Source organism: Lissotriton vulgaris, chromosome 8 (assembly GCF_964263255.1).
Source record: "Lissotriton vulgaris chromosome 8, aLisVul1.2, whole genome shotgun sequence".
In the NCBI taxonomy this organism is placed as follows: Eukaryota; Metazoa; Chordata; class Amphibia; order Caudata; family Salamandridae; genus Lissotriton; species Lissotriton vulgaris.
The window spans coordinates 1,278,236,137-1,278,263,812 of NC_141696.1; the positions used below are offsets into that span (position 1 = coordinate 1,278,236,137).

The window sequence follows — 27,676 nt, forward strand, 5'->3', positions numbered from 1 at the left end:
CGAATCCAACAGAGCAATATCCAAAATAGGAGAAGAGCAACAAAGGCTAAAGCCCAATTCGAAGGGGGGGGGGGGTTGGGGGGAATCCCGGTATCCCCCTCTAGTTGCCCCTCCAACCCACCACACCCCCACCACTGTCAATGAAAGTAAAGAGGGACCATCTAGTTCACTAAATGTCTGACGACTAAGACAAGGAGTCTAAGTCTACCGCCGTACAGCGAAAGACCAAGATGTTATCAGAGAGGTTGTCCACCACACCCCGAACATTGTGTAAAGCATTAAACGTTATGCGTGCCTCTTCGGTCCAGCAGGGTAGTTTGCCAAGTAATGAGTGCCATTTTCTAGACGTCACTGCCGATATGGCCATCTGAAGGCATCGATCTTCTGTTGTGGATCTCACGATTTCTTCCAATGAGATAGGCAGTGGACAGGACCGCTCCACCACCAGTTTGACATATTCCTCCACCTCATCTGACGCCTGCTCTTCCTCCTCCGTGATGGGTCTGGCATGTCTTGATAGAAAATCAGCTGGTTTCTGCGCCCCAGGGCGATAGACTACCTGGAAGTGATACTCCTGCAACAAGACGATCCATATTTCAATCCTTGGTGGAGGTTTGGATGAATCAGGAGCTTGTGGTCCGGGTGGACTGTGAAAGGTTGTCCATAGAGGTATAGATGGAAATGACGACATCCCCAGTAAACGGCTATAATTTCTTTCTCGATATGCGAATTCCTTTGCTCAGTCTCAGTCAGTGCACAGCTCGTATCGGCTACAGGTGCTCATTCCCCGTCCTTCTGTCTCTGCAACAACTCTGCCCCAAGACTAGTAGGACTGGCATCCACTGACAGTTCAGAGTCCTTGACCGGGTCAAAGTATAAAAGGGTGATGTCAGCCGAGAGGGCTTGTTTGGTATCCTGAAAAGCTTTTCCTTGATTTCGGCCCCATTCCCAGCTGGTGTTGGCTTTTGTTAGTTCCCTCAGGGCGCAGTGAGGTTGGTCAAGTTTCGAATGAAACGCCAACAGTATGTGACCGTACCTTGGAAACTCCTCACTCTGGTTCCTGTAGTGGAAGCCGGGGTCATCTGGATATTGCAAACCTAGGCCGGATCAGGGTATAGGTAATACTAAACTTAACAGAGGGTCAGTAGAGAACATGAATATTTAGAGACCCAGTGCATCCTATCCTTCCATCCATCTATAACAAAACGTATATGGGTGCTACTGGTCTAGTAGCGTGTGGCTATGACTAAGAAAGTAGTGTGTTTAGAAATTGATGTGTTCATACACAGATGGAAAGAAAACCCATCAGCCCACCCAATGGCGGAGCATCATCATCTGGGATTTTATAAGAAAACTGGTATCTACTAGGTGTCTCACTGGGTGTTAACGTGAGAACAGTCCTAGTATAGATCCACCAGTGATGAGAAGCCAAAGGAAGTAGTGTTGTGGTGCTGAAAAATTTGCAGTGCTAAGATTAGTGAGAATAAATCATAAGTGTGAAGCTTAAAATTGACTATTATAATGCCAAAAGCCAAATTTTATTACAAGGTCATTATAATGCCAAAACTAAAAACAGTGTGTAGATAGTATTGAAAAAATATTAACTATCATGTGATGGAAAAGGTCGACATGTTTCAGCCATGCAAGGTCGAAGAGTAGACCAGAGGCTTTCTTCAGGACCGGTTTAATTACACTATTGCAAAAATAACAATGATGTAATGTGTGTGGATTAAACAAAAATTCATCCTACCATGTTACAAAATCCAACGTGTAGGTGAATTATCCTTGGAAGTGGATTTCTTTCCCAAAAGTTCTTGGGGAAAGACCTTACCTGGCGCTCGCTCAGGTAATGAGGCCCCGCTCTTTTCCTTGGTACCCCAGGCTTAGGCCTAAGCTGAGGGGGAGGGTATACTCTGTGTGAAGAGAACTGATACCCGATAAAAGCTATCTCCTTTTGCAGGAATGCACACTTTTATCGGTGCAGAGTGAGGCCAGTGTCTCGCAACCCCTGGAAGACATCTCCTAGGTTGTCCATGTGTTCTTCCAGGATGAGGGCATGTACAAGAATCTCATCGCTGATGTTAAGGACCCCTTTTAAGCCAGCCAGTACTCCGCGGATAGTGTCTTGAAAGACCTAAGCAGCACTGGATACTCCAAAACTGAGGCGCTTGTATCTTCGGAGCCCCACATGAGTCAAAAACTTTGTTATGGCCCTTGACTCCGGCTCCAGTAGTAGTTGGTGGTATCCGGCTCATAGATCCATTTTGGAGAACCACTGGGAGTCACTCACTTCTGCCACAATGTAGTTGACTGTGAGATTCAGATGACGCTCCTTCATGATGGCGTGATTGAGGAGGCTCATATCGACGCAGATTCTCACCTCGCCTGGCTGTTGGGCTTCCGTGCCACAATGATGAGAGACACCCAGGGGGTTGGCCCCTCAACCCGTTCTAAGATGTCAGCCTGCTCTAGCTTCTTCAGTTCTTCCTCCACCCTCAGCCTCAAATGAAAAACTACACCTCGGTGCTTGAGAGCCACTGGTTGAATCGAGTGATGTTATGTTATGTTATGTTAGGGTTTTTTGTAAAGCGCACGTACGCTCGTGGGCTTCATGGCGCTGTTGAAGTAGGAACCTAACACAACAACTTACTGAAAATAAGCCTGTCTGAACAGCCAAGTTTTATAAGAACGTCTAAAAGTTAGAAAGTCTGGGCTGAGCCTAAGGGAAAGTGGTAGGGAGTTCCATAGGACAGCGGCTAAGTAATGGAAAGAGCTGCCGCCCTGACGCTTTCTCTTGTAAGAGGGAACAACCAGCAAGTCTTTATTGATGGATCTAAGATTGCGAGTGGGCTTATATTTGGAGACCAACTGATTGATGAACTGAGGCCCTGTGTTTTGTAGACTCTTGTATATGATACAACCGGACTTAAACTTGATTCTTTGAGATACAGGCAGCCAGTGTAATTGTTCTAGACCAGGCCTGATGGAACACCGCCTAGGTTGTTTAAGAACAAGTCTGGCTGCCTGGTTCTGCACTAGTTGGAGTCATGAAGATGGACCAAATGATCCTTGAGACATCCAATTCCTTCAAACAGGGGTTTGACCTCGGCCACAAGGGATTCCATGCTCTCTTGAGAAGGCCACCAGCTGTAGGTGCTCAGCAGCTTCACAGCATTCCAGACCCTTCCTGGGTAATGTAGATTTTAGGTCGAGAGAAAGAGAATTGTGTGCGATATTGGTCGTGAACACTCCAGCCAACCGTAGAGGAGTAGAGGACCCATATGCAAACATCTGGGTAGATGTGTGTCGTAGAGCGGGTTGCATAGGGAGAGTCTGTAGTAATGAGAGCGCCATGATGTTAATAGATACCCCTATGTCTATGAGCACCTGAACTGGGTGTCCAGCCACCAGCACGCTGCATTTTGGGATCTGCATCTTTGGCCACCCGTTCGGTTGCATGGCATGGATGACGTGTACAGTTCCATCTACATCATTGTCGTCCATGTCTTCTTCCTCTTCCATTGTTTGAGATGTGTTCTCGGTGTTGACCGGTTTGTTCGGCGGTCTTCTCCGGGTGGCAGAACAACACACCTTCGCGAAGTGGTAGAGTTTGTTGCAGGTGGAACATCTTTAGCCTTGGGCGGTGCACAGGCCTTGGTGAGGAAAAGATCCTCCACACCAATAGCATGTTTTGGTAGTGGGTTGTGTTTTGTTGTGCTCCGGCTTCTTTGAAGAAGTCCCCGGTGTTACAGCATTGACTGGCTCTGTCTTCACCTGACATTGCAGTGCAGCCTACATGTGTGCCGCTCATACTTTTGATAGTTCTTTGGACCTCCCCATTGTTAGTATATCAGTCATGGACATCCCTAGGACCTGGAGTATGTGTTCTCTCAGTTTGGCAGACGCTTACCCTTGAATGAACTGCGCCCTTATCTCATCATTAGCATCCGACAACGTGCAAGAGCTTGCTAGCTCTTTGAGACGGGTGTAGAAACTGTCTACGGATTCATCAGGAGGCTGTCTCACCTGCTGTAGTAGGATGCGTTCATAGTCAGGTTGGCGAGAGGTTGAAAATACTCGGTCAGGGCTGCCTTCAGCATGGCGTATGTGTGTTGTTGGTGGGCGGCCTCCGCTACTTATTTTCCCAGCTTGTGTAGCGTGGTCCCACCCAGGTGTAGTAGCATAGGGCATTGGCGTTCTGCTTCCAGATCCACCGCCGCAAAGTAGGTTTTAAGATGCTCCAGCCAGTTCTTCCACTTAGCCATCTGCGCAGATGGCAGGCCATCCAGCAGAAAAGGTTTGATGGGTGGCATGGTAGCCATGTTGCCTGCATGTGCACTCTTCAGGAGCTGATCGATCCCGGGTAACTTTAACAGGGGCAGAATGTCATTATTGTGATCCTGGGCATGCAGTGTTGAGGCCCCAAGCGTGAACGGTGAAGAGGGAAAAAGATTGGGGCCCCTGCCTCTGAGCTCTGGCAGCAATGATGGCAAGTAGATCCTCTTTGGGTGTTGTTCTGGGTCAGATTGCTGGAATTAGGCCACTCTTCCCCCACAAGAGCATGGAATGTTGTGAGTGTGTCACCCTTAATGGCTTTGGTTTGAGTTTGTGCACTTCTCTGCAAGTTTTCAGTATTTGTTGTGCTCCTACAACGGTGTGCTGGTGTTTGGTGGTCCTGCCAAGCTCTTTGTGTATATGTGACTGAACATACAGGGCCCGCTGGCAGTGCAAGGCCTCGTGGCAGCAGTAGCAGTGGGGGAAAGGGGCTTCACGCTGGGCTGCTGCTTGTTTGCACGCCACACACACGAGAGGTATCTGCACTGTTATGCCCCACCCCCCTGGCATATTAAAACCATGGGGACAGTTGTCAGCATAAGTGGGCACTGGCAGGTCAGGATTCAGCAAATGGGGTGACAATGGTCTCACCTGTGCTGTAATACTGAAACCCCGTCCCCTCCGCACGCAGTAATCGACCCTCGGCTGGATGTGGGGCGCATGACCGCGGCTCTTCAATGCAGGTGGTGCTGTTAACACACGGCTCAGACTCAACCACCCTCGTTGCCAGTTGTCGCGTTCCCCGAACGGGGAGAGCAAGCGTGCTTGAATGCCGGTTCGGGCCCTGCCCCAGATGACCACCAGACGAATGCCAACGCACACACTTCCTGGTATCGTGCTGTACTCAACTCCGAAGCTCGGGTTCATGTATGTTTATTGTTTCTTTAGCCCCTCCTCAGGTTCGCTGTGACCACCATGTCACAGGTCACGGGTGCCGCACTGCCGCCCATGACACACCACCACGATATCAGGAGGGTGGAATAAATCAACAAACATTACACTACCCAGTCCTTTAAATGAAAAAATAGAAGTGGATGTGCTCTGCACCAGAGTACCTGCTTGTTTCTGAGAAGTGTTGGTGCTCTCTAATTATAAGTATTAAATTTCTCTTGAGAAATGCTGGTACTCTCCCTCTCAAAGTAAAAAAGTGTATTGAAACCTGAAAATTCAAAATAAAACAAATAAAGATTATTAAAAAAAAAAAACCTGAAAATTCACACCTTTTTTTGTTAACATAACTTTGAAAGGTATGATTTACTTCTATACAGGACTTATTACATTGGTCCTACCATAATAAAGGCAGTGGTAGGCATCGGTTGATATATATTTGGTGAACGTAGATGTAACGTGTAAGCAAACAGTACCATTAAGTATTACATTTCTCTTGAGAAATGTTGGTACTCTCCCTCTTAAAATAAACAAGCACTTGCAATGCAATAGGTCTCGCATTTGTAAAAGTTAGAGCTGTTGGCGTTTAAAATGACAATGTTTTTTACTTTTGTGTTTTTATTTGCTGTGGAATAATTATATTTGCAAAGTAGTATTGCCATTGGTATTTTTAATATCAACACCTCTAACTTTAATGAATGAGAAAGTGTTATAGGGAAAGGCAAACAATAATCAAATTCCCATAGGAACACTGCTGAGAAAACGAGCTGGAAATTGTAAAAGAACCCTGCGCATGCCTATAATGTTACTGGGGAGAAAGACCGAAAGAGAGAGCGGGAGAGACAGAGTGAAAGAGAGAGAGAGAAAGTGAGAGGAGAGGGAGAGCGAGAGAGAGAGCGAGAGAGAGAGCCAGGGAGTGCTACGTGCATGCACGCGCAGTCTGCTCCTTTTGGAAGCACATACTCATGCTTGTGGCGCTCCTCTGCTCGCTCCCGCAAGGTGGGTGCCGCCACAAGCATGAGTATGTGCTTCCAAAAAGAGCAGAGCGACGGCTAAAGGTCCTCCTAAGCAGCGTATGACCTAAAAAGGCACAACATCAAAATCATTTTCATATTGTTTATTACAAGACTGGTCAGTGACTCAAGGAAGTGATGTCATCGGACAGTTCGGGTTTTTCACCAAAAAGCACCAGCACACACATAAATGTTGGTCTAAAAGCCATGGTGGATGAAGTATCGCTCAAGAATGGCACTACTTTTCGGCTATATTTACGCTTGGCTGCATTTCAAGTATATTTAAAATGTTAAATCTGTTCTAGTACATTCAATAAAGGTGCCTGTTTTACACGCAAACCCAAAACCAAAATCAGTTCACTTATCCGCACTCTTTAATTTGCATCTGGAAATGGTAGTAGTTTTAGTTTTGTGTCATTTGTGGTAAAGCATGGGCCCCCCCAGTATAGTCCAAAAACGCAGGATCCCTCAGGTTGAATTGCCTCCGGAATCACTACCCTACGTAGTGGTGCTTACGGGTGTTCCCACCCTTGAGCCTGATAAGCGAGAAGGCCCACAACAACTTAAAAATAAGACCATGTACTGGCTGTCTAAGAACAGACCACTTCCTGGGAATGTAAACGGGGACATAGTGCATGTGCGCCGACTCCCCTGGTTGGGGGGGCAGGTGAAAGACATAGATGGCGACCTGATTGTGATCAACTTCAGGGACCCGGAAGCTGTAAGGCACATCCTGAGTTGGATGCCAGGGAATCACGGCAAATCCATCATGCCGTGTGATCTCACCTATTTTTACCCTAGAGCCCTAGTTGCCCCCCTGTCATGTCCATGGCCTTCTATGCCCTCGACTGGCCTCAATGGCTCCAACCAAAACAATCACTATCTTCCCGTGCACCCTGACCCCTTGATCCAAAAGAATGCTCACAGGTGGGGATCTGTCCCTCAGAGGGGCTATGGTTCCAATTATAGGAGTTTGGACCACTCGTCCCAAATGGGGGGGATGGACCATTTGCTTCCCTTCACACCATTGGAAGTTAGCAACAGATTTGAAGCATTCTCTGGCCTTGACTGCTGTGATTGACTCGAGGGGTGCTCCCCTGGTCACTCTACTGCTGTGGGGGCCTTTGGTGAACATCATGGTAATTTTGCTGCTCAAGCTTGCAATCCTCCCCGGCAACTACATGGAGAAGATTATGGTATAACCTCTACCCATCTAGCGGGAAGCAAACAAAGCTTATCTCCCCCTACACGGCTCTCCAAACTCCATGTATACAGTGGTGGAACTATTTCCGAGGGCCAAGGCCCTACACTCCACACTAAGTCTAGAGCCCTGAGGGTACTTTCATGGAATGTCGCAGGGATTTCCAACAAAATGCAGACTGAAGAATGGGATTCCCTGATAAATAATAACGAGATATGCCTCTTCCAAGAGACATGGGCGAGGGAACCGGTCCACAAGACTGGTTATGCTGTATTCGAAATCCCTGCTACTTGGAATGGAAGGGGGAGGCCCTCGGGTGGTCTGGCGGTGTGGATAGCATCTCACACTGGGTGTGTAGCGGAAAGTATAGAAACGCTTTCCCGTGACATCCAGTGTGTTTTGCTAACCTGGACAGGTGCCCCGAGGTTGGCAATAATAAATGTTTATTCCCGACCAGTAGGACCTACGGCAGAGTCTACTACACTAGAAGACCTTGCATCTTTTTTGAGTCAGTTGTCGACAGATTTTAAGGTGGTGTTGGGTGGCGATCTTAACTGTCATTTTGAACCCTTAGAGGGCCTGAGGGAAGGGGCCCTCATGGCAGAAGACGATCACTGGGGTATACCACCGTGCCAATCCCCCCATCCCAGAGCCTGGTCGCCACTTGCGGTTCAAATTATGTCGCTGACTCTCAACTATGCGTTGAGAGCATGCAATGGTCGCACACCCTCAGACACCCCTTCAAAATGCACATTTAATAGACCAAACCAGGAGTCAAGATTAGACTACATCTTTGTTGATACCAGTCTGTGGCCAAAGGTTGAGGACTTCATTATAATCCCCCGCACCGACAGTGACCATAATGCCCTCTCTCTTACCCTGCACTATCTTCCTGAGCCCACCGGACTCTTCGCTCCGGGGGAAGGAGATGAACGGGGTAACCTTGTATTAGCTTCCAACAGGCGTAGGGTGAGATGGCAGAAATTCTCCAAGTCGGAAGAGAATATTGGGAAAATATACAGCCTTGTTCTCCCAAGTTTTGAGGCCTTGGAAGAAGTAATTAGTCGCCCCAGTGCTCAGGACTTATTCAAAACCTTACCCTCCATACACGAGGACCTAGTGGGAATTCTGGGAGAGGTTCTCTATCCAGAGGTACCCAAACCCAAGCATAAAACCAGAACTTCCACATGGTACAACTCAGACTGCAGAAAGGCTAAATCTGATCTTATTGCTGCGGTCAAAGAGGGTGCCCCCCGTAATAGCGTGTCTGCCTTGCGACAATTCTACAAGGACACTATGGCCCGTGCGAGGTCAGACTGGGACTGGGATAGATGGCACGATCTCTCAGCAGCATTAATAGCTAAGGACACTAGAAGATTTTGGTCCATAGTCTCCACAGGTTCAGGGGAGCCCAAAGCTGCGGTCGAACCCAATATAGCTGCACATATATGGGAAGACCACTTTGGGAAACTTTATGCAGATGATTCAGAAAACACTGACGCCACCATTGCAACACTCCTCTCCCTCCCTGGAGAGACTCTGGAGTTTACGCTAGGGGAAGTGGCCAGGGCAATAGATGGTTTAGCAATGGGTAAGGCCCCTGGCCTTGACAAACTACCTGGTGACCTTTTTAGGTCCCATCCAGATATTTGGGCACCTTATCTTCTCATCCTTTTCAACTCATTGGCGTGTGGAATGGCGGTCCCCTGTACTTGGCTGGGGGCAGAGATAGTCCCTATCTTCAAGAAGGGCTGTCCTCTGCTCCCATCCAACTACAGGCCGATCAGCCTGATAGACGTCCCCCAGAAGATTTACTCGCGACTTTTATTGGACCAACTCATGGATTGGATGGAGGAAAATGAAATCTTAAGTCCCCTCCAGGCTGGCTTCAGGAAAAATACGTCCACCATGGACCAAATCTTCCGCCTCGTTCTCCTTTATTGGAAAACAGTGACCATCGAGGGCGGGAGACTATACATGGTGTTCGTAGACCTGAGGTCAGCCTTTGACCTTGTACCACGGAAAAAACTTTGGGAGGTCCTGAGGGAGATGGGAGTCCCCATTAATCTACTCCAGGCAATCATTAGACTCCATCAGGGAAATTTCGCCCAGGTACGTTGTGGGCGGGGTGGTGTTTTGTCTCAAAGGTTCCCTGTCTCCCGGGGGGTCAGGCAGGGGTGTGTGCTTGCCCCAACCCTCTTTTGCCTTTATATGAACAGTGTCATCTCGCATCTAGCCAATGTTGGAGACAACGACGCCCCGGTCTTGGCAGGCAGGAGGGTACCGGCAATTATGTTTGCGGACGATACCCTCCTGCTTTCCAAATCGCCTATGGGTATTCAGAGAACCTTGGATGGCTTTGATCTCTTCTGCAGGCAGTTTGGCCTCGAGATCAACGCCGGGAAGACTAAGTATATGATCTTTAACCCCTCCTCCACAACTAGACCCAACCCTTCCCTAAACTCCACGGTTCTAGAGAGGGTAAAAACATTCCAATACCTGGGCGTAACCCTCCAAGAGAACTTATCCTGGAGCCCACAGATTGCAAGTTCGCGAATCAGGTTATCTCAACTGTCTGGGGCTATCCTGAAGATTAACAACACTTCAACATATAAACCTATAGCCCCTGCAGTTGAGATGTATAAAACTCAAGCAAAACCTGCTGCATTATATGGCAGCGAACTCTGGGGACACCAAGCTGCAAACGAGTTGGTACGTGTTGAGAATAATTTTATGAGGCGCCTCTTGGCCCTCCCTGTCGCAACTCCCTTGCTTCCCCTACGTCTCGACTTGGGCTTATCATCTATCAGGGAGGAGGCCGAACTCAACCCCATAAGATTCTGGCATAGACTTTGGTCAACTAAGGAGCTTAACCACTACAGGAGTGATCTTGTGCATGTTATGAATCTAAACGTCAATGACAAGATCCCGTGGCTGACTTTTGTGAAAAAAGAACTGTTCCGGCTAGGCTTAAACGAACTGTGGTTGGCCCCCGAAACTGGCTGTATCAAGGTCCCCCGGAAAAGTTTAGTGAAAGCCTGCAAGCAACAAAATCTCGTGACCCAACTAACTGCACCCAGCATCGGTATTTTAACCCACTGTTTTACCCAATCCAAAAATACCTATAAATTTGAATCTTTTTTGGATTTTATTTATCCGGTTGCAGCTAGGAAGCTATTTTTACAGTGGCGGTTTGGAACCCTCCCCCGTAAATCCTTCACGAGTAAATGGACCAATGGAGGGGACAAATTATGCCCTGGCTGCAATTCCTGTGATGAGGAGGAAATCCATGTCCTGTTTTTCTGTTCCACCTATAGGTCTCCAAGGAAGTATTGGTTGGTGCCTTCATGCAGAAACATGGCAATAAGAAACTGTTCAACTTCTTACAGAATACTGAAATCTGATTCCTCCCCTCACATTGTTTTTGCTGTTGCCAAATATCTGTTCGCCATGTGGCGTATTAGGTCCAAGTTGATTAAGGTTTTACCAACATAGAACGAGAGTTCCGGCCGCTGTCTTAAACTAAATTTTAGCCCTTATGGCAAAGTCTTTTATATTATGTCATTTTAATGCACTTATTATAATTGTGATGCATCTCTCTTACCCATTTCTATCTCGTTTAACCCCTATTCCCAATACTGTAGTCACTTGTATAACATGTATCAAATGTAGATTTAAATGTTGTATGTCTTTTTATGCATCTTTTATGGTCTTAATGGCCGAAATAAAGATTTCTTGGATTGGATTGGATTGGTAGTAGTTTTAGTTTTGTGTCATTTGTGGTAAAGCATGGGCAGCATTGCAAGGTTCCCAAAAAGAAAGGAAACATATAGGACATATGGCAACAGCAGGTGCATTTCAAGTTTGACACACACATCCCCTACCACAAAACTGGCCTCCCCTATAGGAGGCTGTGACTGTTCTAAACTTTTTTTTCTCTCTCTCCTTCACTCCACCAGTGCGACTTTTCCTTTCTTACACAATAGGTGCACATTTTTCCAGCAACTATACGAGCTTAATGGGGTAACCTCAGTGGAAAGACCCCTTTAGCCAGGCAGTAGCAACAGTTCCAGTTTCCCTTTCTTACAGTACAGGTACAGCTAGGACAAAAGTAGTGCCATAAGCGTACTCTTACAGAACAGGTCCAGCTAGAACAGCAGGCATGCAAGCTTTACTCTCTCACAGGATTTGTGCAAATTTAATAGCAGGGCTGATGTTATAATTTGGGCATATTGCCCTGTTCTGCGCCTTGCTTTAACTTGGACTACTGGGCGCAGTCTGGGTTAGTATGCTTCTTTCACAATGACTGCTTGCAACAGTGAAAGGCGGACCGGTTGGAGGCACGGATCTAGCTTTCACTGTGAATGCAGCAAAACAGCCTCCGCTTGAAAGGGAGGCAGAGATTCCCTGCGGGTGGGTGCAGTGAGTTATTACACCCTACATGGGGCTGTGTAGGTGGTCCATGGGACCCCATTTTCTCCTTGCAAGGGGCATGCTTGGGGGAGAAACTGACTGTGCACTACCTCTAGGATGCTCCTGCGTCTGTAGTATGGCATAGGCGCAGAGTCAAAGTGTATCCTCATTTGCATGGGGCCAAGCTTCTTTAGTACCAGAATGTGCCAGGGACACAAAATGCATGTTGTGCCTCAGGTCACTATTGATACCACAGCCCCAAAAGGGCAAGCTTCCCTTCCTTAAATGGCAGGACAGATTGGCAAATACCTTACCAATGTGTTTTTTTCTTTCCATTCTTTGTTCATGTTTAAGCCAATTTTTTATGTTTCAACTATGTGTTGAGATTAAAGTAATTGAGAGGCTGTAGAACCTTTTTTGGTACAAAGAAGAATCATATTCTTGTGATGTGCATTGAAAGCAAGAACATGATTTTTTATAGATCCCAAGTACATTTGAAAAGTATATACAACTGTTAATGAATTATATATTTTTTTTGTGCAAGCATAGGACCACTATTTCTAGATGGTGGCCTGTTTTCTTTTTTTCTTCTTTTTGTGGTGTATGTTTGACAGGGAATGGAAAAGTGGTGGCCCACTGACACAGGATTTCTGGTCAGCCTCCGTGAAGGCAGTTATAGACTCCTGGGTTGTGTGTTTGACCACATATTGAAGGGTAGCTGTATCTTAAGTAAGTGTTTTTGCCGCCTCATCATTAACGATGCTCAGGCCAAGCACACAAGTGCCAACTTGAACCTCTTCAGAAAGGTTTTGAATGCCCGGGCATATAAACTCTTGGGGTGCGTATAGGCTCTGGTGGATATCTGACCCTGCAACCTGACATCAAAGAGAACTGAAAGTTTTGAATGAGCATGACAATATTTGCATTTACTGTACTCTACAAAGTACAACCTACATTAGTCATGACAAAAACGTTCCCAAAAATGCTTGCATGAAAAGCATATGCATTTTTCCTTGTTTGTGTAACTTCTGCCAAATTTGCAAACCCCGAGGACAATTTTTTGGAGCTATTCCAGCGATGTGCGCGATCTGTCCTTTATTTAGCAGGCCAAGGGTCTGCGGCGTGCGTCACTTCCTTTCTAAACCCTGTAGCTGCAGGGCTGACTGGTTACTAGTGCTCAGGGCCCGCATTTTCCGCCACACAGGATATGCAAATCTTAGCATTCCAGCAGGCCGGCGGCAGGGAGGGTCCCGGGAATGTGAAATGAAACATTTCTACCTCATGATTGTTATCATTGCCCTTTGCATACTGTGCAAGGCGCGATGGACTTTGTGACGGCCGCTGAGCTTTGTCGGGAGAGCTGCGTGTTGTGACGGACTGCCCACGCGACATGGGAGCTTTTTCAAAAGAAAACACGCTCAGCTGTTTTTAGGCAGAGGAACCGTAATGTCCTTGCGAGGTTTCCTAGACGCTTTTATCTTTATGGACTAGCGTGACTGGCTGATACCAGCTTTGGAAAATACAACTCACAAATTCACTGGAAACAAGCACGGAAGTGGTGCGCGCACGCCACACTGAGACATTTGTTTTACATTATCGAGCACGATAATGCAAAACAGATGTTGGCCGTGCGGGTAGCAGACACCAAGAGGCCATGGGCGGGGCAAATGCGGGACATGGGCCCGCATTTGCCCAATTGCGTGCTGTCTTTGTTAGAAAGACGCACGCAACGCCCAATAGCCTGCAACGATAACAAAACCACACACACGAGCGTGTGGTCAGCTTTTAGAAGCCCCTACATGAAGTCTTGCGCTGCGGGACAGTGCTGCGTACAGCAACGCTAGGCGCGAGACCTAAAAAGGAGAAGTGTTCATCCAAGTCTAATAATGCCAATTTAAAAACATCTAAGTCACCAGGTCTATCACGCTTTTGAAGTTGGTTATAAACTCTTAATCCTTCAGGATCTAAGCAGTACATTAAGATTCTTTTTTTCCTTTCTGGGGAAAAAGAACCACTACAATCCTCCAAATTGGCAATGTAATGTAAATAATACTCTTTGTATTCCATCCATTGAATATTAGGATCACCAGGGGCAGATAAAAATATGATAATTTACTTTATAGAAGCCAACACACTGAATTAGTTGAGACAAGAAATAAATACTGCAGGATCCGCTGGATAAACACCAGATAGTTGTTGCAGAAAGCGCTGGTTGTAGACCAAAGCGAATGCAATCATGGCATAAATAAATGTACTTACTAAATTGGTTAAGAATAAGAAATAATGCTGTAGAGAGAGTTGGTAAAGCATACAATGGTTGCTGGAGAATGCCCCAATTGAAGTCAAAGGTAAGTAGGGGACAAAACTTGTGAGGACGCTTCTGGGAAACGAAGCGTAATGCGATGAAATTCACCAAGTAAAATCAAGTGTAAAATCAAGATGGCAGCAGATCGTGGTCACGACCTGGCGTGCCTACGGTGATGTGCTGCCGTCGGTGCCGAGTTCCAGTGACGAATCCAGTGAAGAATCGTTTGTGTGGTGCTCGGCGCACCGCAGATAAGAGGCCCGTCAGCAATGATGAGGCGACACACTTGGTGCTGGTGTCGGAAGTACCACCCCAAGTGAGCGCTTCCCCTCTATTTTACCCCGCAGGCCACGCCTGACCTGCGGATGACGTGCGGGTGTAGTTCAATTCAGACCCTGAAACACAGGCCGTGTCATTGTTCCAGCCACGAGTCACTGGAGAAGAAGGAGCACGAGAGTGTGCTCACGATGAAGGAGCACGAGAGTGTGCTCGCGAAGACTGTTGGAACTAAAGGTACGTTCAAAAAGAAACCTTACCTAACCGCTCTTCGTCCAAAACGTTGAAATGCAGCAAAAATGTCCCAGAACCGCACAGGAACTCCAGAATAGCACGGCATTAGAAACTAACTCCAGATCAGCCCAGCGGTTCGCTTAATCGTCATCAAGTGTAATAAAGGCAATGTAGAATTGCGCAGTGTAGGTCACAGCAGCAGTAAAGGCCACACAGCAGAATGAGAAAAAAAATCCAAATTTGGACAAGCTGTGGCTTCACGAGGTTGCCAGCTCGTCACCAAATTCTTGAAGTAACAACGTGGAAACCAGTTGAATAGAAACTTTACTACTTTATTCCGGCAACCCAGAGCATGGCCCAGGCAAGCAGAATAATCACCAGCACCAAGCATCTGATACAACATTCCATAGCAAAGCAATAAATACAAGGCAAACTCTAATTGTTCTGGTTCTTAATTCCATAGAACCAGAACAATTCTAAACAAGGAATTATGTTGTATTCTCTACACTTATGTCTTGTTGTATCTCTTTAAGACTTTCATTCCATGTTTCTGATGTCATACTCTACTGTATTCTTTCTGGTCAGTTAGCTCCCTGCTTTTTGATGGGAACACCAGTTATTCTCTGTAGTGCATAATAAATGCCTATTATTCCTTCATCTGTCCCATAACTTCATTTATAACACATGGCGACGATGAGCAGTGGGAGCTAAACAACTACAGAGGGAGAAGAAAACTCCACTGGTGAGAGAAGAACCACGTAAAAAAAAAGAAGAAAACTCCTGGGTAAATTTTGCAACCAGAAGAGAGAAACTGAGAAGAAAAGAATATTACAAAGAAGTGGATCTAAAAAAAGTCATTTGAAAGATTAGAATACTTCAAGGAAAAAGTGTAAAAACTCTTACTAAAAGCATCGCAGTGAAGAAAGAACTGATTTGCCTAATCAAAAGAACTCAAAAAAAAAGGGAAAATCAACCTATGGAATTGACACTTGCAAATGGCATGCGGTGAGTTTGAGAGACTTTTCATTTTCAAATCTGACTTTACTGCTTAAAATAAGAGAAGAACGATGCCTATTTAAGTAACTGTATCTCTATTTAAACAAAACGGACTACTACTGTTTTATCGACTTTCAATTTTGTTAGCCACACTTCACCTAAAGTTAAATTGCCGTTCGTGTCAAAAAGAAAAGCATCTAAACAATTTGCTGCATCTTTTAAATTTCGAGCATCTTTTAAAGTTTTCCGCGCGCAGAGTAACATCAATCTACTCACTGTAGAACGCTCCGAGTGAACGTCTGAACTGCGGAGCCATCTACACTTCCTGACGCGCAGGAAAAGGAAGCGCACCAGCGACCAGCGTCAGGCAGCGTCAGGCGGAAGTGAGGTAACGGCGCTACGTGGACGCCATTTTGCATTTGGTTACTAGGCAACCCGATCAACCTGTATAACGCGTTGAAAGAGGTGAACTGCGTGTTGGAGCTACAGCGTAAAATAGCGGATCCATAAAAAACGGCATACTCGTCCAGGTTAAGTGACTTAAACGGTAAGAATTATCCGGCGCAATTATCAACAAACTTTTAAAATTAAAGGTGACTCGAATGGCAAGCAGTACCTTGCGCAATCCACAGGAGTAAACTATTTACTTTTTCATTCAATAAGTGTTGTGGAAATGAATGGTATGGTCTACTTCAAGTATCATATTGGGACATTGTGAAGTGTATTCTAACATAGTGAACCTACAGTATTGGAGTATATTTCATTTAAAAGACTGTCAGCATCAAAGAGTATAGACCACCTGTGTATATAAAAAAGCAGCACCTACATTACAGTATAAGTAGTCTGCGAGTGTGTAAACTAGTGGAAAAGAGAAAAGAAATACTTTTAAAATGGAAAACCTTAATGTTATTGTACCTCCTGTGTTCCTACAAACAACTGGTGATCCACCCATTGAGTGGGATGAATGGATAGACATTTTCGAAAACTATATAGAAGCACTTGATGGGAAGGATTTCAGTGCAACAAGAAAAAAAGCCCTTTTGTTAAGTGCTTTAGGGAAAGAAGGTCAACGCTCTTTTAAATATCTACCAGTTGGACTGAACCAAGATGGAAGAGCAATAACTAATGTTTACACAGAAGCAAAGGCGCGATGTAAACACATAGAGGCTACGACTACGGAAACGCCCTCTACGCAGGAGCCCTGACCAAGCTCATCAAACGACTACAACGCATCCAAAACGCCTCAGCATGACTGATCCTCGACGTACCACGCCACGGCCACATCACCCCCCACCTAAGAAACCTGCACTGGTTCCCCGTCAACAAGAGGATATCCTTCAAGCACCTCACTCACGCACACAAGGCACTCCACAAGACTGGCCCAGCCTACCTCAAAAGACGGCTCTCCTTCTACATCCCCAACCGCCAGCTCCGCTCCGCCGACCTCTCACTAGCCACCGTCCTTCGCATCCGAAGAACAACCACCGGTGGGAGATCCTTCTCCCACCTCGCCGCCAAGACATGGAACACCCTCCCACTGAGCCTTCACAGACCCAAGACCTGCTGACCTTCAGGAGAATACTCAAGACCTGGCTGTTCGATCAGTAGCGCCCCCACGACACCCCCCCCCGCCGCCTTGAGACCCTTGCGGGTATGTAGTGCGCTTTACAAATGATTGATTGATTGATTGAGAGATTAAACCCCAATACTACATGAACGTAGATGTAACGTGTGAGCAAACAGTACCATTAAGTATTACATTTCTCTTGAGAAATGTCAGTACTCTCCCTCTCAAAATAAAAAAGTTTATTGAAACGTAAAAATTAAAAATAAAAAGAATAAAGATATTTTTTTTTAAACTGAAAATATAAACTTTTTTTGTTAACATAACTTTGAAAGGTATGATTGACTTCTGTACAGGACTTATTACACTGGTCCTACCATTATAAAGGCTTTGGTTGGCATCGCTGATATATATTTGGTGAACGTAGATGTAACTTGTGAGCAAACAGTACCAGATTTGTAATAATATAAACCCACGCATCAAAAGTGTAAATAATAGCGCTCTGACGTATACGCTGACAGACGCATACCTATAAAAGGAACAACACAAGCTCAGAAGTCATTTGAGGAGCTAGCGAGTCACTGTTGTGTTACAACATAGTAACAGCCAGTACCTAGTAATTCCTCCGCTCTCCCTCTAGCTCGCCCAGCCATGGCGTGGCATCAGAGCTACGTGCTGACGTCACACAGCTTCTATTCACCCACGCCTCCTCCGGCAGATGACAGCCGTCGAGCCCACAGCTGCCCCGCCCTGATCGCTCCCCGCACCGGAGCCAAGATGGCGCCCTCGCACGTCCTCAAGTGCTGCCAGCGGGTGCTGGGCTGGGTCCCGGTGGTCTTCATCGCGCTGGTGGTGTGCTGGTCCTATTATGCTTACGTGCTGGAGCTTTGCATTTGTAAGTATCGCTCTTCCCAGGACGTGCCGCCTCATCCCTAGGACCCGGGGAAGGGAGGGAGGGTGTAAGGGGATGCTGGGCAGAACTCGGTCAATATGACCAGCCGGGGTCTGCATAACTATAACCACTCGCCAGGGGGCGCCGCATTCTCAACAGCAGCTCAGTTTGTTTGCTGACTTCACTAAGGGTCTAAATTACCTGTGAAGCGGGGCAGATCAAAAGCTCGGACCATTGGCGAGACGTTATTTTATGCTCACAAGAGTAGCATCTTGACTTCTGACACAGACCTCTATCTGTACCCCATAGAAACAGTCTTGCATGCGACCCTTTAATGTGTGTCTCATGATTTTGTATTTTTAAAACTCACATTCCATGTGTGCCACTGCACTGTTTTTATATATATTTTTTTACTTCTAATCCTTCGTTTGATGGTTCCTTTTTTGTCAACAAAGTCACTGTTTGTGCTGTCTATTCTTTAATCTAAGATATTGACCTACACATGAGCAGTTGTTTTTAATTAAAAATATCTCATTTGCAACTCCTGTTTAAATGTGTTCTTGCTTGTCTATTTTTGCGAGTTTTTTTGTCACATTTTGATCTTTCTCCACTCACATCTGGAGGATAACTGGTGTATTATATACACTTCCTGCTACTAATACTAATTCTCTTTTGATAGATACAATTGTTTGTTCTTGACCACTTGCTGCAATGAGGATATCTTGAAATCATACTAGGCTGGTATTGGATGATTTCCTCTTGCTTTTATTTGCATCTTGAACCTAGTAGTTTAGTGTCTAATATTTGTATTTAACCATCAAACTTTATTTTTATTCACATATGAATATGTCTTTAGGTGTCTGCATATGCTGCAAACATAACTGGTAGACATGCGTTTTTATTCGGACATCAAAACTTAATTTTTAAAATGATCTATTACTGAATAGATATTGCGGTGCAGTGATTAATTTGAGTCAGTGGTTGCTGTTGGTTTCCACGCTACTTATTTTCCCTCATCAATCTTTGACCCAGTACAATAGTGTGAAAAGTATACAACGGGTAAAGAAGGTGGAAGAGAATGAAGGAAAACATTTGATAGAAAGAGAAAGCAGGAACTTGTATGAGTGAGATAAAGTTGCAGGGAGAGTTTGGTTGGAGATTAAAAGGGGCATGAGGTGGAATCAAGACTATGCAGCCTTGTATTCAACACACTGACATTCAGAAGTGCCGACAACTATTTTCTGAGCAAAACTTCGAACCCAGCACTACTTCTTCTTTTACAAATTAAGCACTGATGTGGTGGTAACTGCTGCAGCCATATGTGGACATATCGTTCAGGGACAGTCTAAAGCATGCATAGTTTCAATATAAAATATAGAGCTGTTAATTTTTATTGCCCTTATTTAGACTGTGAAATGTATTTTATTTATTTTTTAAACCAGCATGTCCAGACATCCTGGATTTTCGGGGACATAGTTGGTTTTTGTACATCTTTTTCCAGCTTTCCCTAATAAAATACAGGTCCCAGTTTGCAGAGACAACGTCCAGTGAGCATAAGGACTACATTTAAATGTTGCTGAAGTTTACACTTTCTCTGTTGACTCTTGTGATACTGCTTAGACATAGACGAAATGCAGGTATCTCTTTATTGATGTTTGTTCTCCCACCTTTCTGAGATCAAAAGGCAAGCAGCTGAGCTTACCAAGACAACTCAGATAATAGGTAAAATGACTTTGCAAGTGCCATTTTATGTCCGCATTGCTAACACGTTTTTGTTTTGTGAGCTACAAGCCACGTGTTGCATTGTTCAATTGCACAAAATGGGTCTTTGCGTTTTTACTGTCCCTTTGTTTTATAATGGGATTAACAGGAATAAAAGTAGGTATTTATGTATGTGCTATTTGTATTATTCACGGTCAAAGACCAGCATAAAGTGTATGAATAATAGGAATGTGCCTTGTTTGTGGACTGTTAATGCTTTGTGATGTGGTGTTTGCTAAAGAGATGCATCTGCAACTCCTTTCCTAAATTGGAGCAGCATGGATGCAGTCCTGATGGATATGAGGATGTTGTCCTAGATCCTGGATACATAGACTGAAAAGGCCTGCTGCCTTATTTCTTTTTTTACACTTTACACTTCTCAGTCTGATGGGTCTTAGCTGAAGGTATGCTGATATCCAAACATACAATAGGTGATGGAAGGAATGCTTGCGGTTTGTTTAACCACCGGCAATTGCTCAGGTAGCTATCTAACCCCATCGTTCCTTTGCTCTCCATGCCACCTCATTTTGGGAAAATCCAAATGCAAATGAGTCTTAACCCCTGCTCCTTATGGGAATAGTCCAGCCCGAACTGCCAGGCTAGGGCCCCCTTGAACCAAAACACAAGAACCCAAGATTGTTTTTGCCCTGATTGGGGCTTTTCAGTTGGGTGTAACTTGGTTCCAGTGGCACACTCAGGCTGGGCATACCTTTGCCACTTAAGGCAGTACATCAACACAGAAAAGGTGATGGGAGAAATGCTTGCAATTTGTCTAACCACTGCCAATTTCTTGGGCTAGCATTCTAACCCATAGCTCTTTTGCTCACCATCCCACCTCAGTTTGGACAATCCATATGCAAATCATTCTTGACCCTGCATGAACTGCTAGACAAGGTCTTCCTTGAACCGAAAAAAGCAAGGCAAGATTGGTTTTGCCCTGTGTTTGATGTAACACCCTAAATGGAAAGGGTTATGCCCAGACATGGGTCCCTTTCTCACTGTGCCACTGGACCCAAGCTATACCTGACTGAGCCCTAATCAGGGCAAAATCAATCTTGGGTTGCTTGTGTTCTGGTTCAGTGAAGCACTGCCCTGGCAGTTCGGATTAGACTGTTCCGATAAGGAGTAGGGTCAAGACTGATTTGCGTATAGCTTGGTCCAAACTGAGGTGGTAAGGAGAGCAAATAAAAAATTGGTTGGGATGCTAAGCCGAGAGATTGCCAGTGGTTAGACAAATTGCAAGCATTCCTCCCATTACCTTATGTTTGTTTGGTATGCTGAGAAGTTGAGCTTATCTGCAAGATATGCAGGGATGCTGGTTATGATTGCTTTGTAAATGATACAGCTGTTTTTTTAAGATGTGATCATATTTCTTCAGGTCCTGGATGACGCATGTTGTGGCACGTAGGATGCACGTAATGTATGCTAGTGTGAATTCTGGGAGGCCATGAAGTAGGGCATTATCACTACCCAGATGCAGCAGTATGAAGTCTTGAACAGCAGCTCTGAAGTCGCTTTCTGGAAGAAACTGTTTCCCTTTCTACAATTGGTTTAAAAGTGAAAAGTATACAACCATGTCTGCCAAACTCCATGTTACTTGAATCCTATACTGTGTCAATGGTCATTGTAGTTCTATGTCCAACTATCTGCCTATTTGTTGTTCTCCTATATCTGTGGCCTGATCTCTTTTGTGTTTCTGGAAATCTAGTAAACCTATTATAAACTACAAATATGACTATTTCAACTGTTCTTTTTCACATTGCCATGACTCCTTTTACTGTATACTTTCATGGAATTGGCGGCTTTTGATCGAGTCAATCATAGGAAATTTTGGGCTTTCTTGGGCGACCTTGGTGCGGACCCTGGACTCATTAATACATTAATATTCTAAGAGTCCTGCATCAGAATACTACTGCCTCAGTTAGATATAATCAGGAAGGAAACACCACCGACTCTTTCCTGTGTTCAAGTGGGGTGAGACAGGGCCCCATTTTTGTTCACTCTCTACATAAACAGTCTGGATCAGGTACTTGGTGCCCTAAAGGTTGATACACCGCGGATTGGCTCAAGAGGGATCCCCGTCCTGCTTTACGTGGACGACGCAGTTCTCCTAGCACCCATCCCCAAAGGGCTACAGGGATTGATAGATGGCTTTGTCTCCTTTATGGAGAATTTAGACTTGTCCCCCAATCTATCCAAAGCATACGTCATGGTAGTGGGGGAAAAAACCAACAAAAAATATGATTATTCGATTGGTTCTCATTGTCTGGAAAAGGTGCACTCGTTCTCATATTTGGGGATTTTATTTGACACATGCCTTAATTTTAAAGCCCTATTGGAACAGAAATTTCGCACACTAGCGAGTTGCTCCGGGTCAATCACGAATTTTGCACGAAGGCTGGGTCTGGTGTCCCCGGAGCAAATTCTGAGACTATATAGTTCTGTGTGCTGTGCCAAAATTCTCTATGGAAGTGAGATATGGGGTTTTACTGACGGGCAGCACTTACAAACTGAAGAAAACAAGTACCTTCGTCGTCTACTCAAAGTGCCCCAGAGTACACAGTCACATCTTATTCATGAAGAACTGGGTATTCGTTATTTTAGAGACAGGTTGGAAGTCCAATCCCTAACCTGTTGGGTTAAAATTTGGACAAACCCAGAGGCCTCATTTAGTAAGCAGATCATACTGTCTTGCCCGTGACCGGGGATTGCACGTTCCCTGGCTTAAGTACATAAAGGAGACTCTAGTTGGCAAATGATGTGCATACCTTTTTAATAAACCCACAAAAATGTTAGTCCAGGATAAGGCCTTGGTGAAAGACCAGTACCAGAAATATGTTACATCACTTAGAGAAGATAGGCAGCTGCTCAAGCCATCAGTTAGAGCACATCTCCTGACTAAATCATGTCTGGGTATTGAGCCTTGTTTATCCTATTTTCATAATGCCCACAACAGATTTTTAAAGACATACTTCAAGTTTAATCTTCTACACCACTTATTAGTTGATCCAGTGGGATATACTTCATCCATAGAACTGAAGGGTCCGTGCGGCTGCGACCACCGGTCTCTGCAGGATACCTTTCACTTTGTTTTATTATGTCCTTTTTATTCATATCCTAGGAGCTTGTTTTTATAAAGTGTTTTAAAGAATGCTAGATTTAAACACGCTAAGGTGGCCTTGTTGTTTTTACCACTGTCCACAGACGCATTAACCCTGTTCTGAACTATAAACTTTTTAAGTGCGGCTGTCAGACTTAGAAACACAAGAGGTACTAGGTGAATAAACATGGCATCAAGCGCTAGTCTGTTAAAGGCCCTAAAATGATCGAGGATGGATTTTACATGCATTTATTTCAGGCTGCTTAATTTACATGCACTTTTTCCATATCGTGATGTATTCTATCTGAACTCTCGTAGTTAGTGAGGCTAGTTCCTTATTGGCCCTAAACATGAATTTTATATGTCAAGGAGTTTTTATTAATGGATGGATTGAGCATGTATCTTTCCCACTTGGTATGTGGCCTGTTTTTATCATGATGTATTTTATTTGCACTTTTATGGTATTTTTCTTTTACCGAATAAGTATTTTGATATATATATATATATGACATATATTACTCCTTTTACGTGCCAGTGGTACTGTTCCTGTTCACATCTTTTTTACTCAAGTCTACTTCTTCATGGATTTCTTTCCATTAATAGCAAATATTGCATTTCTCAGAGACACTTACAAAAATTTTCTCATTCTGTGACTTTATTTTGAGTAGTAAATCTAAAGAGAATCCCAAGTTCACACCTGTTTTCACTCCTTTTTTTTTTTTAATCAATTTATCCGATTCCAATCCTTCGGCATGCAGCCCGGTAACATGGTCTGCCCAAATACCATGTGTGATATAACTCTTCAGAAACTGGAGCTACATCACACTCCACCAGACGTATGGCACATACCACGCAATACTTCATAACTTTTGGCCAAGTTTCATGAAAATGTATTCCAAGTACTCCTTTCATACATGTTCTTCATCTTTTAATCCTGTCACATGTAGGGCACTTTATGTATATTAAAGTTTCTTCTGCAACAGATATGCCATACAGGCCTTTCTCTGAAGCATGACAATACATAAACCATCCTCGATAGTGGATCTTTTAAACCCAATGCATTCCTGATATTTAGTAGCTCTTCTTCAGGGGTTCACTAAAAGTTTAAAACATTGACATTAGTATACATCTACACTATTGTACATCATTAAAACATTGCAGCGAACAATTTCTACCATGTTTTACTGAAGACTGACGTTTTCCCTCTACTACTCTACTAAGCGCCATCAAACAAATGTGCCCCGCAGAACCTGCAATCCCAGTCATATCCCTCCCAATCTTTGCCTAAACACATATCCACACCCAGATGTTACTCTTATCTGCCAAGTGACCTGTCTCGAAATACCAAATCTCCATAGACATGCGTCCGTACCTTCATTCGAATAACATCATAAACTGATTCACTCATCGCACCAAACAGTCTTTCCCTCATTCCTACTGTTTAAATACAGACCCATGAGGAGTCATGTCGACCAATCCCGTACGGCCAACCTACGGCATAACTACAACTCCCATAAGGCTCTTCTCAATGCACCCCATTCTCAACACTCCCTATAGCAACAATCTTCCCAAACCACACTATTGTGTACCCCGCCCACCCTCAGCTGATAAATACACGTCCGTTATACAAGAATGTTTAAGTTTCAAAACATGTGATTTAAACACTTATGTTTGCATGCTAATGGAGTACTTGTTGTTTTGATTTTAGCTCTTTTTACTGTAGTTTATAACTGTGTAATTCTTTAATGGTGGTACCTTCTGTACAATATCATGTGGAGTAGCGAATGGCTGTACTGCAGAGGTTCAATTTGATTGTGCAGGGCACCCTTGAATAGATAGGCACTCTTTCATGGCACTGCAACCAATTTTGGGAGAGTTTGGATGTGGGAGAGCAGGGGTGGCACTAGAAGAAAATTGATGGCTTTTGATATTAAGTAGAAGAGAAGAAGCACCTTGATGATGTATAAATGCTCTTTTCTAGCAGTGCTTAAAAATGCCTATATTAGTAAGCATTACATATAATTAGTGTCTCCACGTTTGGTATTTTTTTTGTGTCTTCAATGTGATAATATTTAACTTCATGCCCAAGCTCTCTATGGAACTATTCACCGCTTCGAGAAGGAAAGCCTCAGTTACTTTTACATTTCTCAATCTCTGTAACTCATTAAATGAGTTCCTTACGTTGAAATGGGCAGTGTAGCAGTAGTTTAGAGTATCTATGCTGGGCTTCGGTAAAATGTAGCTCGTCTGCTACTGGATGCTTTCCAGCTACCTAGAAGTAGCTCACCTGTGTGCACCCCAGCCTACTGAAGTAGAAACTTGTGTTTGATTTCAGAACCATAAGCTCTGTCTGAATTTCCAAATATATTTAAAGCTTATATTGGAATGATAAATCATGAGGCACATGAGACTTATTACTAAAATTATAAGCATGGTGCCTGGGGCAGTGCATCCATGGCTGTTGTGTATTAACCCAGTAGAGGCCATTTTCATATTGCTGCTGTCAACCTTGCCTGATGCACTGAGGTGGCCACTGCTGGTAATCATGCATGGGTGGCCGCTAACATAACCTAGTATGACTTGGTCACTTTTACCACACTAATAATATTAGTAACTCATGATGCAAGGGCAGAACTATGCTTGGGACCACTGAACTATGCTTGGGACCACAGAACGTTAGTAGGAATGGACCGAATAACCATACCACCTTAGTAACCATGAGCCAGAGTCAAGCTAGTTATAGTGTCTCCCTGGCCCTTTTAACCATATACAGAGAGACAAGTGAATTGACACTCCAGAACACAACACTTCCGACCCTCTCTGGGATTGCTGTAGCAAGACACCCCCTTCCTCTCTCACACTCGTACTCGTCCACAATAAGATATATCTGAGACACAAAGGAAGTTTGAAATGTTTATTTAAACTATCGTGCTCTAGAATTCAGAATTCGTGCCACAATTAGAAAACAAAAGGGGACCGAAAGTACAATCATCATAGTCAATAAACCATATAGTATGAAAAGCCCTGCCATAGTATAAGGCCGATTACCCTAACCTCCCTCCCCAGCTACAAAAGCAGAATGATAATTAAACAAAGATCTCTGGGATTTGTATCTGACCCCCTTCCTTAGGAAACTCAGGTGAACGTTGCAGGTACAGCTGTCAACTTCTCTCAGAAAGTCTCTCTCTCTCTTTGTATGTTACATTACTGTGCATACCTATATTACCAGGCTCATAGGCACAGAAACAGCTGCACTCATGTGTTGTGTCTAGGTGCTAGTGCCTGACCAGAACAAAATAACAAGGGACATTGCTGTTTGACCTTGCCTGCTGTGTTCAGACTAAATCCCATGAAAGAACAAAACTCGAAAACAACTGCAAGTTCTGTGTGAAAATACAATGTGGCACAAAAATAAGCATGTTTTGTATAGTAACGTGTGCAAAGCAAATGTGGCTATATTGTTCACAATTAGGCCAAAATAGGGACAACTACAATGGGACATGCACTGAACACATGACTCAGTCTGATTTTCGTTGAACATGAGTAACTCTTGTTACAGAAATGTTGGCGCCCCGCACCCCCAGTATACATGCTCTTTACATTGGAGACCCAGAGAAAATAAATGTATTCTCTCTGATTCTCAAATACAACTAGCAACAGTATAGTATCCCTGTCTCAAGAAGAAATGCTTTTTATGTGTAAAAAAAATCCAGAAATATTAATGTGGCTGCAACTCTTGAAGAACCTACCCTTGAACTGTTTTGTTTAGGCATCTAACTTCATCTGCTGATGTAAACAGCCAACTTGGGCTCTTCTGTTACATCATGAACGTACATTATATGCTTTTGCTTTCTCATCTGTGAGTACCATCCATGTATGTAGTAGGGACACACACACCCTGGATCTGCTGTTTAAAATGAAGACCTGGTTTATGAAGATCAAATGTCATATGTTTGTGAATTTGCTTTCAACCAGTGATCCGGTACTGGATGTGGTGTGGTTGGACTCAACGTATTAATTGATACTGTCCAATTTCAGACCTGTACTATATCGCAGAATTCTTAAGTCCTGTTTAAATGATTCCAAGAAGGCCTTTCTTAAGAATGTTGTACTTGAGATTGTTAATGCTGTTAACATGGAAGATGGTGTGACAAAAGTAGCTGGTGAAGTAAGCGGATTGGATCGTCCTGGAGATATATGACTTTGACAGATGTTGGGTGTGTAGTAGGAAGCACTGAAGTGTCGCCTGATTTCTCAACACACTAGTGGGCATAATATGGAAAGATTGGTAACGTATGTACTAAGGGAAGTGTAGGTACATGGCACCCAGGATGTTTTGAAAGGGGTAACTTAGGCCCATGATATTATATAGGCTAACGGCTCCTACCTATCCTACTGTATAATAATAAGACGTGGTAACGGGCATCGGTGACTCCCGGGGCAGTAAATCTTTAAATGGAATGCTTTAAGTGGGCCGGGTCTGAGCACCGGCAGTTTTTTAAGGAGGCCTCGAAACTGGTCTCTATTGGGCTCTGTTTTGTGCCTTGGCACAGGCTGTCCAATTTTTTTGCCAGACTGCAGTGACAGCAAGCACATCCATGTGCGCTGCTCACTTCTCACTAGTTACGGTATGACGACATGCCAGGTGGGCGTTGTAGAGGAAGGGAATTTCTTTAACCCCTTGTCTGCTGATGACGG

The 27,676-nt window shown here is 44.4% G+C and overlaps 1 protein-coding gene across 1 annotated transcript in view; it reads left to right on the forward strand.

Annotated features, from left to right (window-relative positions):
• The first annotated feature begins 17,910 nt into the window (after nucleotides 1–17,910).
• The window catches only part of ZDHHC20 (zDHHC palmitoyltransferase 20), a 261,337-nt gene continuing 251,571 nt past the window's right edge, over nucleotides 17,911–27,676 (forward strand). Inside the window, exon 1 of the mRNA XM_086935201.1 lies at nucleotides 17,911–18,120. Within this exon, the coding sequence (XP_086791327.1) occupies nucleotides 18,003–18,120 (118 nt within the window). The 5' untranslated portion in view covers nucleotides 17,911–18,002. The remainder of the gene's footprint in view (nucleotides 18,121–27,676) is intronic.